Source organism: Ochotona princeps, chromosome 1 (genome assembly GCF_030435755.1).
Source record: "Ochotona princeps isolate mOchPri1 chromosome 1, mOchPri1.hap1, whole genome shotgun sequence".
Lineage (NCBI taxonomy): Eukaryota > Metazoa > Chordata > Mammalia > Lagomorpha > Ochotonidae > Ochotona > Ochotona princeps.
Window position 1 is genome coordinate 105,578,529 of NC_080832.1, and position 13,830 is coordinate 105,592,358.

At 52.1% G+C, this 13,830-nt stretch overlaps 2 protein-coding genes across 2 annotated transcripts in view; one reads left to right on the forward strand and one right to left on the reverse strand.

Moving 5' to 3' along the window:
• BICRAL (BICRA like chromatin remodeling complex associated protein) overlaps window positions 1-12,390 on the reverse strand; it is a 102,140-nt gene extending 89,750 nt beyond the window's left edge. Inside the window, exon 1 of the mRNA XM_058662673.1 lies at window positions 12,347-12,390. The gene's annotated coding sequence lies outside the window, so the exon portion shown is untranslated. The remainder of the gene's footprint in view (window positions 1-12,346) is intronic.
• Window positions 12,391-12,564: 174 nt separating this feature from the next.
• On the forward strand, window positions 12,565-13,830 carry TBCC (tubulin folding cofactor C). Its single transcript, XM_004590505.2, has one exon. It carries the CDS (start codon window positions 12,630-12,632, stop codon window positions 13,674-13,676), a length of 1,047 nt encoding a protein of 348 aa, XP_004590562.2. The 5' UTR covers window positions 12,565-12,629; the 3' UTR covers window positions 13,677-13,830.

The window sequence follows — 13,830 nt, forward strand, 5'->3', positions numbered from 1 at the left end:
CAGTTACATGGGAGACTGGGACTTAATTCTTATCTTCTGTTTAAGCCCAAACCAGCCTTTGAGGGAAAAAAAAATACAGCCCCGTATCTCTCTCTGTTTCTACTTTTCAAAGAAATAAAACTGTTTTTAAAGATTTGTTTACTTATTTTTATTTATTATTGGAAAGTCAGATTTTCACAGAGAAAGATCTTCTGTTCAGTGATTCACTCCCCAAGTGGCCACAACAGCCGATCTGAAGCCAGGAGCCAGGAGCTTCCTCAGGGTGTCCCACAGGAGTGCGGGGTCCCAAGGCTTTCTTAGGCCACAAGTAGGAAACTGGATGGGAAGTGGAGCTGCCAGGATTAGAACTGGCGCCCATATGGAATCCGGGAGCGTTCAAGGCAAGGACTTTAGCCACTAGGCCACCGCACTGGGTCCAGCATTATTTACTTGTAAACTCAGCCCAAAGAGTCCCTGGAACTTCAAAAAGACCAGGGACCAGAGCACAGGAGAATCATTAAAGAGCCCGTGCTGAGAAAGCCATGGGACACACAGTCAAATCTGGCTCTACCCCAACCTTGAGAGCTGGGCATACGGGGAAAGAAGGTCACAGGGAGGGACCAGATTGGGGAAGCAAACTGGCGACTGTCAGGGATATCCTACAAGGCTGGCCCAATTCTTGGTGCTTTCCTACACAGCACCTTATTCCATATTACAGACATCCTGGGAGAGAGATTTCTTTCCTCATACTTTACAGTTAAAGCCAAATGAGCACAAAGCGTGTAATAATCATGCCCCAGGTTGCCTAGTGAACGTCACGCCACTTGTGAGAAGTTAAACTCAGACCTGGCCACTTTTGGCCATCACCACTGGTAGAAGATGAAGAGACAAAAAACCAGGGGCAGGATGGTTTCGACAGACTGCGCTTCCTTTTGGCATGAAAAGCACATTCCTGGGCTCGGCGGCGTGGCCTGGTGGCTGAGGTCCTTGCCTTGATCCTATATGGCCGCTGGTTCTGGTCCCGGCAGCTCCACTTCCTCTCTATCTCTCCTCCTCTCAGTATGTCTGACTTTGTAATGAAAATAAAATAAATCTTAAAAAAAAAAAAAAAAGAAAAGCACATTCCTTTTGGCAATGTGAAAGCACACCCCTAAGGCTGTGCACACAGCTCGCCAGTGTCCTGCTCCACCTGACAGCCAATGGCTGAGCTCCTGCTCCACTCAGCCAGTACTTTCTCTGCCCTTTGGCCTCTTCCATTCCTTTCCCCAGACCAGAACAAGCCCTGACCCCCTCCCATTCACACGCCTCAGAAGACAGGCTCTGCTTCCAGCTCTTCCTCCATCAAAGCATCTATTTAGCAAGCATTTATTTCACACCTCCCGCGGCCTAGGTGCAGTGCAAGCACACGGGGTGGAGTCAAACACATCCATGTTTGCAGGGGCTCAGGCTACCAACTTCCCCAACCTGACATACACAGCCAGAGTCCAGGAAGGGGAGACCCAGACAGGCTTCCTGGAGGAGGAGATGATACACAAGGGCCCAGGTCGAGACAAGGTAGCAAGCAGCACATGCAACTGAGATCCAGCTCTGTCCAATGCTGCCATCCCTGTCCACTGTCCTAGGCCCCCAAATCACCACAAATCCAGCTTCCCATGCTGGAACCTCCTACAACTTTTTTCTTTCTTTCTCTCTCTCTTTAAAAACAAACAAACCAAAAAACAAACAAATCCCTGACTGTTGGTCTGGCCTCCTTCCAAACCTTCTTTAGAAGACATCTGCCCTTCCTTATCCAGCCCCACTGCCCACACCTGCATTAGCCCCAGACTGACATTTGCTTGCTGCTGCTCCCTGTGAGCTCACTGTGCACACCACAGCCATACTGACCCTTCACGGAGGGAAAGGGAGAAAACAGACCACGATGCCGTCATCATCCTGCTGAAACCCTCCAGTAGCCCCATGGCCTTCACCACAAACCTGAAACTTTCCAATAGGACTTGCAAGGTCCATGGTGAGCTGCCCTCTGCCTGCCCCTCTAACTTCTCTCACCTCCCGCTCCACTTGTGATGTGTTTCTGTTCTATCCTGGCTGCCCAGCAGAAGCACTTAGGGAGCTTCAGAACACACCTGCTCCCCCACAGAGTTAGACGCAATTACTCATTGGAGGGACCTAGTGTGAAAGTGTTACTCTAGCCTGGGTCTCCTGCACCTGCTCTGATCTGTTGCTGTAAGTGATGGAGCTCCTTTAGCTTTCTTTTTTTAAAAAAAAAAAAAAAAATTATTAATTTTATTACAAAGTCAGATATACAGAGAGGAGGAGAGACAGAGAGGAAGATCTTCCGTCCAATGATTCACTCCCCAAGTGAGCCGCAAGGGGCCGGTGCACTCCGATCCAAAGCCGGGAACCTGGAGCCTCTTCCGGGTCTCCCACACGGATGCAGAGTCCCAATGCATTGGGCCGTCCTCAACTGCTTTCCCAGGCCACAAGCAGGGAGCTGGATGGGAAGTGGAGTTGCCGGGATTAGAACTGGCGCCCTTATGGGATCCCGGCGCGTTAAAGGTGAGGACTTAAGCCGCTAGGCCACGCCGCCGGGCCCTCCTTTAGCTTTCTAACCATGAAGTCACAGATACTTTTAAAGATGTATTTGTTAACTTAGTGACAAAGAGCAAGAGAGACAGACAGAAAGAGATCTTCCATCTGTTGGTTTACTTCCCAAATAGTGGCAACAGCAAGAGCTGGGCCAGGCTGAAGTCAGAGCCAGAAATTCCATCTGAGCCTCCCCAATGAGTGGCACAAACCCAAGGACTTGGGCCATCCTCCACTGTCTTCCCAGATGCATTAACAGGAAGTTGGATCTGAACTTGAACCAGAGCTTCAAAATGGGATGCCAGTGTCACAGGCTGGGGCTTAACTCTCTGCACTAAAATGCCAGCTCCCGGTCAGAGAATTTCTTGCCCTTCTTGTTAGGGGAAGTATTCCCAATACCTAGAACAGTGATTGGAGCACAATGGGTGCTCTGCAAATATCTACAGAATGCAAGAATTAGTGTCTGTGCTCTCTCCCTTCACCTGGTTAGACTGCTCATTCTGTAGGAGTCAGCTTAGATTTCCCAAAAGATAGCCCCAGTGTTCCTGGCCTGAAAGAGGTCACTGTTGTGATCCCACCACCCAGGATTCCCCCCAGCAGCACAGCATGTGCCTCACTGACTTGCATCTCTCCCTTAGCCTAAGGAAGCTGTCTGCGCATCCGCTACCTTCCTCACACTAGTGCATAAGCAGTGCTGATTCTGGAAGTGCAGCCAGAGAACTGGCCCTGTGCTACACGGATTAAGCCTCCGGTGACTTGCAACACCGGATCTCATACTGGAGTGCCAGTTCAAGTCCCGATGCTCTGCTTCCCATCTAGCTCCCTTCTAATGCACCTGGGAAGGCAGTGCAATATGGGTCACACACCTGGACCTCTGTTACCCATGGGGGAGACCCAGATGGAGCTCCTGTTTCCTGGCTTTGGCCTGTCAAACCCCTACCAAAATGGGCCCTAACAAAAGACAGATCTCTTTCTGGCTCTCCTCCCTTTCTCCGTAATTTGCTTTTCAAGGAAAATAAATATAAGGAAAATAAATAAACATAAGTATTCTTAAATGTTTAAATAATGACTCCAAAAAAAAAACCAGATGACTCCATGGAAGTTAATAGAGACAGGATACTGAGCAGTAGCTAAGTGTAGAACAGCTACATCAAGGCAAAGTGGGGATAAGACCCGTGAGGTGCCCTCGAGACAGGCTGAGAAAGGCCTGGCCACCACATAAGAAGTCTCAAGGTCACCAGGTAGAAGGGAGCTAGGAGTGGTTTTGCTACTATTATTATTATTTTAAGATTTATTTATTTTTATTGGAAAGTCAGATATACAGAGAGAAGAGACAAGAGAGGAAGATCTCCTGCCCTCTGTTTCACTCCCTAAGTGGCTGCAACAGCTGGAGCTGAGCTGATCTGAAGTCAGAAGCAAGGAGTTTCTCCTGAGTCTCCCACGCGGGTGCAGGGTCCCAAGGCCTTGGGCTGTCCTGCTTTCCCAGGCCACAAGCAGGGAGCTGGATGGGAAGTGGAGCTGCCGGGATTAGAACCAGTGCCCATATGGGATCTCGGGGCGTTCAAGGCAAGGAGCTTAACCATTACACTATCACACAGGGCCCCAAGAATTTTTGTTGTTGTTGTTGTTTACATATTTATTTGAAAGGCAGGGTTACAGAGAAAGAGGAAGAGATGGAAATTCTTGAGCAACTTTGAATCTGGGGCCAATGACTGGCTTTATTATGAAGGGTTGAGGAAAGACAGAATGCTTAGGGGTAGGGAAAGCAAAGGTGATGGGACAGACTCAGACCAGGGAGGAGGCAGGCAAGGCATGAAGAGAGGGAGAGAAAGGTTATTAGAGAGAGAACATGTTTGTAGATAGGGCAGGCCAGTAAGAGGGAAGGACAGCTCCACGGCTCCAGGCTGGAAGACTCAGATGCTCTGTGTGAACACGATCAGATATGGTGGCCTGATGGGTGTTGGCAGAGTGGACTTAAGAGCTAGGCTGCCGGGACTCAGATCTTAGCTCTACTCCTGAAACAGCCCAGCCCTGGGGAAGTCAACTTTCCTTCCTCAGCTCCCCACCTACTCAGTGGGGATAATCACAGCATCTACATCATGAGGACACTGTCAAGATTAAGTGAGGTCATCCACGTGAGAGGTCAGCCATCGCCTGGCATGTGCAAGTGCCATGTAAGTGAGTGTAGGCTAAGTCACTGCCAGCAATGCCTGCATCCCACATCGCAGTGCCTATCTGAGTCCCAGCTGCTCTGCTGTGACCCAGCTCCCTGCTAACACAGTCCTCTTGACAAAGTTGAATTAGACTGCTGAATAAAAGCAGTGGGAGGCCCTCAGGGGCTCCTAGTTCTTACAGCTCTTACAGGCCAGCTCCAGCTCTTACAGTCATTTAGAGACTAAACCAGAAAATTGAAGATGGCTCTCTCACACTCTGTCACTCTTTCAAAAAGAATAATCTTAAGGAAAAAAAATGTTGGCAAAACTAGTCACACTGTTTGCAGCTGGGCAGGCAGTATGTAGTGAGGCTTTCTCTTCTCCCATCAAGTACTTGTGGCTCCACCCACTGAGAAGTAACAGTGTGTTCTGCCCTCTCTTGAGCCTGGGCTGGCTTTGTGATTTGCTTCCACTAAAACATGCACTAGAAGTAACATTGTAGTCATTCCAGTCCAATCCTTAGGAGGGTGGGGAGCCAGCTACCACTTACAGAAGGTTGAGTATGACAAAGTGCCAAGTGTCCCAGGCCAGGCTCGTGAGTAAAGCCATCTCAGAGGCGCTGCCCCCCCCGCCCCCACTGGGCCTACAACTTTGAAACAGCCCTAAGTTTTGGGAAGATCTGTTATACAACACCGAGCAGCTGACCTAACAGGATAAGGAGGTCACTGGGACAGTAAAGACTTTCCAGGCCACCTTAAATCTGAAGCGGAAATGCTTCAGATATTAGAGAGTGCCACAGCAGCACCTGGAAAGCCGCTGGAAGTTCAGGTTAGGGCTCAGGAGAGACACATAGGGAGGAAGCAGGAATTCGAGATTCACTGAGCATGTGGACAGGACTGGGCACTCAGACAAGAAGGTGAGAGGAACAAGCAAGGAGGGACCAAGGGCAGGCATGTGACACAGAGGTTAAGTTGCCTGCTTGGTACACCCACATCCCAGACTGGAGTACCCAGGTTCCAGTCCAGGCTCAACGCCCAATGCCAGCTCCCTGATAATACACACCCCGGGAGGCAGTAAGCAGATGGTTCAGGCAGCTCGGCCACCCACATGGCAAACTGGGCTGAAGTTCCCAGCTCCTGACCTTTGCCTGGACCAACCGTGGTGATTGTAGGTGTGAACCAGCAGAGGGGAGATCTCTCTCTCTGGCTTGCAAATAAATTAAATGATATATTTTTTCCTTTTAAAGTAACAGGGTAGAATTGTGGCCCATAAGTACTTAAGGGATGGACAGAGAAGTCTTTGAAAGATCAACTAGTGATGAGCAACAAAGAACTGACGAAGAACTAGGAAGCCAAAATCCTGCTTTGAGAAGAAATAATTCAGGGCTATACAGAGCAAAGATTTTGAAGTTCCAGATGACAGCAGATAGGGAAAATAAAGCTGCATGGCAGAAGCTGGTTGAAGAGGGGCTGAAACTGCACTCCTGTAATTTAAAAGCAACACACAGCCTCCTGTCTCCCTTACAAGGTGCCCAAATGCACGTGGGGGACATGGCAGCCAATTCATCTAGGCCAGTAGAGGACATCAAGCGCCTTGTCAGAGGGAAAGCAGCACAGATTGGATCACTCTCCTGGCCAAGCTTTGCAACATGTTCCTGGGCCTGTGAATGCACTAAGGTGGACTTGGTCCAATGGACCTTGGAAAGTTTTTTCAACCCTGGTGTCAGCAACGAAGCTGACAGTGTCTCAGAACTATCAAAACCACTCAAGTAACACCCTCAGAACACTTCTCCCCACATCATAGTCTCCAAAGCAGCATCAAATTACTATCCACCCATTCTTGGGTGCTGATGTCATCCTCCCACACGTGTGTAGGGTCCCAAGGCTTTGGGCCATCCTTTACTGCTTTCCCAGGCCACAAGCAAGGAGCTGCAAGGGAAGTAGAGCAGCCAGGACCTGAACCAGCACCCATATGGGATACTGGAACATGCAAGAGTAGGACTTCAGCCATTAAGCCACCATGCTGGGCCCCTGAAAACATATTTTTAAATAAAAAGAAAAATGTCACCTGTAATTGTCCTTAGCTTTCTCATCCAACTCCTACCCCCTCCCTCTCTCGGCTCCCTGCTAATGCACCCTGGGAAGCAGCAGCAGATGGCCCAGGCATTTGGGCCTCTGCCACACACATAGGAGACCCAGATGGAGTGCCAACTTCCTGCCTACAGCTCTTGTGGAACTCACCTCCCCTTAGCTGCTGGGGACTCCCACAGGTGTGTTCATCCAGGAGGACACCTCAAAGCTCACTCACCCTTTCCTTGCAAATTCCCACTTTTCTCCCCAGCCTCAGCTCCAACCCCTCAAGCCTGGATTGATCTTGCCTGCAATGTAATCCCTTTCTGCTGGATGTGCTCCACGTACTTCTTTCCTATACAACTATCAGGTGTCACTGTTACATGCCAAAGTGATCGATTACTTGTCCCGAGGGGACAGGAACTACCTCTGTCGGTATTCACTTGTGCAGCCTTAGGGCTTCCCCATGTTCTGCAAGGCAGAAAGGTCAGGGCTGAACAGACAGACAGATAAATAACAGGTGGCAGCCTCCACGCTAAGTGTGCAATGGTGAGAAAAGTTCCTGAAGGGGAGGAGAGAGCCAGGGGCAAAAGTAGAAGGAACAGGCTGCTCTCGCTGCTCCACTTCCCAGGTGAATCTGGAGCCTTTTCAGCAATAGGACAGGCCTTCAGAGCTGTCACCCATCGCTAACTCTGTGCCAGGAAAGTCAGCCACCAATGGATACAGTGTTTGATACCTGACACATACAGCTGTGGAACGCATGCTTTAAGCCCACACAACATGCACGCCGAGGGCACAGAACTGAGAGCCTCATTTTTCTGCAGTACAACCACAGCCAAAGTCTTATCTGGCTTAAATGCTTTCGTTATTTGATTCCTTACTTCCTGAGACATGTAACTACAAACAGGAGCTTTCCTTGATAGAATTAGGTGATTAACTCAATACAACCAATGTTTAAAAATCAAGCAAACACCATCTAGAATACAATTGTCAAAACCCAGACTATAGAGGGCTATCTCACCAACACCCTAGTCCACATGCATTATTCAGGCTCTGTACACCAAGTCCATCGCTGTGGGACAGCGAACAAATGGCGCCCGTGAACAGGAACTTGAAAGAACAGAAGGTGTGACAGAGACCCCCGCAGAAAGAGGTTATGCTCTTATTTTTAGAATTTCCTGATGGATCCTCTGAAAAACTGTGGGTTCCCCTACAGCTCACCTGCCCTTGGAAGTACAGCAACTCCCCTGAATACAACATTGTCCCTGAAGAAGACAGAATCCCCAGTGGAACCGCCTTTAAGCACTGAAAAACCAGATTTGTTTATAATATTCTTTTTGTTCCACAACAGATCAGGAGTGCAGAAAAATCTTCCACCTTCTTAGAATGTTTGAAGAAGACTTTAAGTAAATTTATTAAGATTGTAATAGGTGATTTATAGATAACAGATTCTTTTTTTTTTTAAGATTTATTTATTTTTATTGGAAAGGCAGATATACAGACAGGAGGAGAAACAGAGAGGAAGATCTTCCATACAATGGTTCACTCCCCAAGCAGTCACAACGGCTGGAGCTGAGCCAATCTGAAGCCAGGAGCTCTTCCGGGTCTCCCATGTTGGGGCAAGGTCCCGAGGCTTTGGGCCATCCTGGACTACTATTCTAGGGCACAAGCAGGGAGCTGGATGGGAAGCAGGGCTGCTGGGATTAGAACTGGCGCCCATATGGGATCTTGGGCGTGCAAGGTAAGGACTTTAACCACCAGGCTATCACGCCGGGCCCAGGTAACAGATTCTTAACTGCCTTATACATTAGAAAAACTAAAGAAACTTGCAGAACAACCCTGACAGCCTCTTAAATTAGTTAATGTGCACAGAGCAGGAGGGATCCCAGAGTGGAGCAGGAGGTTAAGAGAAGGTCTGTATCCTAGTCCCGGTTTGATCCCCGGAGGTCTCCCAAGAGCTCCTGCTGCAGAAGCAGTGGATATGTCATCTAGGATTGTCAGTATGGACACCAAGGATCATACCCTGACTGCCAAGAAAATCACAGAGAATTTGAGTGCCCTCATAGGTTGAGAACTCTAAGGTCAGTCATTTCTGATTGGATTTCCCACGTGGAATTGAGATAGCCCAGTACCCTCCTCATAGAGTCTGGTGACATCAGAACAACAGCCAGGAGCCCCTGGTGGTTCTCAGAGATAAAAGGATTGTAGGGCCCAGCACGGTGGTCTAGCAGCTAAAGTCCTCGCCTTCAATGTGCCGAGACTCTATATGAGCACTGGTTCTAGTCCCAGCAGCTCCACTTCCCATCCAGCTCCCTGCTTGTGGCCTGGGAATGCAGTTGAGGACAGCCCAAAGCCTTGGGAGCCTGCACCTGTGTGGGAAACCAGGAAGAAGTTCCTGACTCCTGGCTTTGGATCGGTGCAGCACTGGCCATTGTGGTCACTTGGGGAGTGAATCATCGGACAGAAGATCTTCCTCTCTGTCTCTCCTCCTCTCTGTATCTCTGCCTTTCCAATACAAATAAAATAAATCTTTAAAAACAAAAAACCAACAAAAAAACTTCGGCTATCTCACAAAAAAAAAAAAAAAACCCAGACTGTAGGAAAGTCTGCTGACCAAATGATGGCTTCCTTAACAGAACAACTGAGAAAGGAAGGAACCTACACATTAACCGTGTTTTAAGGGACATAAAGTGAAACTACTGATTTTTTTCAAATAAAATTACTTTCACTTGAAAATAAAATTTAAGGGCCCGGCGGCGTGGCCTAGCGGCTAAAGTCCTCACCTTGAACGCACCGGGATCCCATATGGGCGCCGGTTCTAATCCCGGCAGCTCCACTTCCCATCTAGCTCCCTGCTTGTGGCCTGGGAAAGCAGTCGAGGACGGCCCAATGCTTTGGGACCCTGCACCCGTGTGGGAGACCCGGAAGAGGTTCCAGGTTCCTGGCATCGGATCGGCGTGCACCGGCCTGTTGCAGCTCACTTGGGGAGTGAATCATCGGACGGAAGATCTTCCTCTCTGTCTCTCCTCCTCTCTGTATATCTGACTTTGTAATAAAATAAATAAATCTTTAAAAAAAAAAAAGAAATAAAATAAAATAACTCCAGGAGCGGGAGTTGTGGCTCAGCATGTTAGCCTGTGAAGCTGGGATCTCATTTCAGAGCATGGTTTGAGTCCTGGTTGCTCTGCCTCTCATCTGGCTCCCTGCTATATGTACCTGGGAAACAGTGGAAGGTGGCTTAAGTACCTGGGCCCTTGCCACCCATGTGGGAGACCAGGACACAGTTCCTGGCTCCTTGGCTTTGGCAGGGCCCAACCCGGGCCTGGAGGCCATTTGGTAAGTGAACCAGCAGATGACAAATCTCTCACCCAGTCTCTCCCTCTATGATTCTTTCAAGTAAATAAAATCCATAAAAAGAAAGGGTAAAAAAAGGTAAATCAAACAAATAGGACCATCAAGTATCTAAAGTGTTGTGCAAGACTTGTGAAAGTCCATGGCACCTTTAATACCATCATTTTGCATGCAGCCTCACTCCTGGCTGCTAGCTGTTTGCCATGGGTATTGTGCAGGTATCTCCAAAGGGCTGGGATCTACTTCAGGGAAGCACACCCATCCAACCCTCCCCACCCCACCCCATCAGAAAGAGGGCGCAAATACAGTCTAGCCAGGCCACAGGTTTCACAGCCTTCCCTCCCACTGCTTTTGAACTTAGGTATGTCCGTGACTTGACCTCAGGTCTGCCGTGGTCCAGGAAGCCTATGGAGACTGAAAAGCCAAGGCTTCACCAAGACCAACCACATCACCAGGGCTGGTGCGATGGTTCAACTGGCTGGTCCTCCACCTGCAAGCTTGAGTTTGTGTCCCAGCTGCTCCATTTCCGATTCAGTTCCCTGCTAATGCCCTCGGAAAGGGGAGGTGGATGGCCCAAAGCCTTGAGACCCTGTACCCACATGAGATGCCTCTCCATCTCTGCAAATTTGCTTTTCCAATAAGAATAAATAAGATGGAGAGAGAGAAATCAGAGAGAGACCCCTGCCCATTCCCAGTCTGACCTCTCATCAGTCTCTGACCCTGTCCCAACCTACTGGGTCACCCAATGGCCTGTGCATGTTTGACACTCAAGTGCCCCTTCCTTGCAAGTAGCTGACTCAAAATACCCAGAAACTTCCAAAGTCTAGTGGACTCGACAGAAACCTGCTGATGGGCAGACCTGAAGCTCCTGGAAGTGCAAAGGACATTCAATTCCGCTTGGGAGGCAGCCAACACAGATTCATTTTGGGCAACACCATCTGCATTTCACTCCAGCTGCCACCCTGTGGCCAATAAAACCCCCAGGAGGCAGGTTCAACCCCTGAGAAAATCCAGGCAGGCGCAGGAGGGACCCATCCCTCCTCACTAGTAAAACAGGTCTTTTCTAAACCTAAATCAACATCTCATCAAACAAGGCAGCCAGCACGTGACCTGGACATGAGCAATCAGTTCTATTTTTCATTCACCAGCTTCAGCTCTCTCTCCTTTGGCAAGAGAAACCCGCCTTTTCCAAAGAAAACACAAAAGCCTCCCCCTGTCCTTGGTCACCTAAACTAAAGGGAAACAACCTCACACAGCGATCCTGGCGGTTCTCCCGCGCCCCCAGGGCCTGGGCCACGTGGGGCGGCCACACCGTCCACTCCGGGCATGTACGTGTTTGTTGTTTTAGAACAAGAAGGCTGGGAGAGAGTGGGAGTGCACATGGGGGGGGACGACCAGGCTTCCTTCAGGATTCATTCACTAATTCTCCTTTCCTCTCCTGTCTGCCTCCTACGGGCAGCTCAGTCGGTGACATTTCCAGGGAGACAGTATCCGGAAAATCCCAATGACACACGCAGGCGGCCGGGTGGGGAGGAAAGGAGCGACCCTGCGAGGCAGGCCGGCTCTGACACGCCCGTCGCGGCCGCCTCAGGCTCCCGCCGACCCCACAGCGTCCCGGGGTGGGTCCCGACTGCAGCCGGGGCTCCTTCACTTCCGGTGGACCAAACCCTCCCGACACCTCCAGGCTCCGGGTAGTCTCTCCCTCGCCGCTTCCCTGAGGGGCTGAGGGGGGTGGCCTGAGGAAGCCCGAATCCGGGGAATCGTCTTCCAGACTCGCCGGGACCGCCGCCCCGAACCCGAGTGTGTCCGCGTCGGGACGGCCGTGGGTGCGGGGGGCATCGGGAAGGGAAGGACGTGGATGGCCGGGCGGCGAGAGTGCGTCGCGGGAGAAGGGGGATGCAAAGGAAAACAGCACAGCAGAGGCATGCCGGCGGCTCCCTGGCCAGCTGTTCCAGCTGCCGATTCCTCTGGCGCGGGGGCCGGGCGGTGCAACCTCCGTTCCCCCCCACTCCATCTTTCTCATCACTACCTGTCCTGCCCCCACTCCAACCCGCCACACGCGCACATGCCTTCCCCACTCCAGCGCGGGCGGATCTCCGGCCTTGCCAAGGGGGTAATAGGGAGGAGCTGGGGGAGGGGGAGGCCTGCGAGTTTCTAACCTTGTTCTTATAAACAAACCCACATGTGCAGCTGCCGCTGCTGCAAACTCACCCCACAATCCCGGATAGAAGTCCTGCCCCTTTAAGAGAGAAAAAAAAAAAAGCTCCCCCCCTTCGATTCCCACCCCACCCATCCACAAGGACCTTTGTCTCCCCACCCCCTTCTTGGCCGAAGGCCCCGCCCCCTCCGACGCCTGGGGACCAATAGGCGAAGGAAATAAGGCCGGGGAGTTGGACGTCATCGCGTCCGTCCTATCACAGGGGCCGTTGGTGGGAGGCCTCCCGGAGGGCGCGCGGCAAGGCAGGAAGGGCGGAGAGGCAGCCAGGGAGGGAAGATGGAGTGCTCGGCCGGCGGTGTGGGCGACGGGGACTCGGCCGCGTCCCAGCGGGACCAGCGCCTGGTGCCCGAGCGGCTGCAGAGACGCGAGCAGGAACGGCAGCTGGAGGTGGGCAGGCGGAAGCAGAAGCGGCAGGACCAGGAGGTCGAAGGGGAGAAGAGCGAGTTCTTGGTCGCCTCCTTCGCCCGCGAGCGAGCGGCCGTGGAAGAGCTGCTGGAGCAGGCCGGAGGGTCGGTGGCGCGGCTGGAGGAGGCGGCGTCGCGACTCCAGGCGCTGCAGAAGCTGCTGAACGACTCGGTCCGGTTCCTCACCGCTTACGATCTGCGGCAGGGCCAGGAAGCGATGGCCCGGCTGCAGGCGGCCCTGGCCGAGCGGCGCCAGGAGCTGCAACCCAAGAAGCGCTTCGCGTTCAAGACGCGGAGGAAGGAGGACGCCGCCGCTGCCCCCGCCGCCCCCGCCGCCCCCGCCGTCCCCGCCGATGCAGTCGACGGTGTGCCGGCCTCCGCGCCGCCCCGGCAGGACCAGGACGGAGACCCGGACTCCAGCTGGGTGTGCGGCTTCTCCAACCTGCAGTCCCAGGACCTGGAGATGAGAGGCGACGAGCTGCGGCAGCGCGATGTCCTGCTGACCGGCCTGAGCCACTGCACGGTCCGACTCTACGGCAATCCCAACACGCTGAGGCTGACCCAGGCCCGCGGCTGCACGGTGCTCTGCGGGCCCGTGTCCACCTCCGTGTTCCTGGAGGACTGCAGTGACTGCCTGCTGGCCGTGGCCTGCCAGCAGCTCCGAGTCCACAGCACGACCAACACGCGCGTCTTCCTGCACGTGACCAGCCGGGCCATCGTGGAGGACTGCCACGGGATCCGGGTGGCCCCCTACACCTGGAGCTACCCGGGCATCCAGGAGGATTTCCAGGGTTCCGGTTTAGACAGGAGCAGGAATCACTGGAACGACGTGGACGATTTCAACTGGCTGGCCCGGGATGTGGCCTCCCCGAACTGGAGTGTTCTTCCAGAAGAGGAGCAAACGACCCAGTGGGACTAGGCCCTTGGTCCCTGTTTCGTTCACTCCTCCTCTGTGGGATGGACTCCTGCCCAGGGGATGTCAGACCTCAGCATTTGTTGTCAGGCTGCATAGAGTTGCACTCTTTAAGGCCGCAGGTTGTGAGGGGCTACCATTAAATTCTTGACAGATCCAA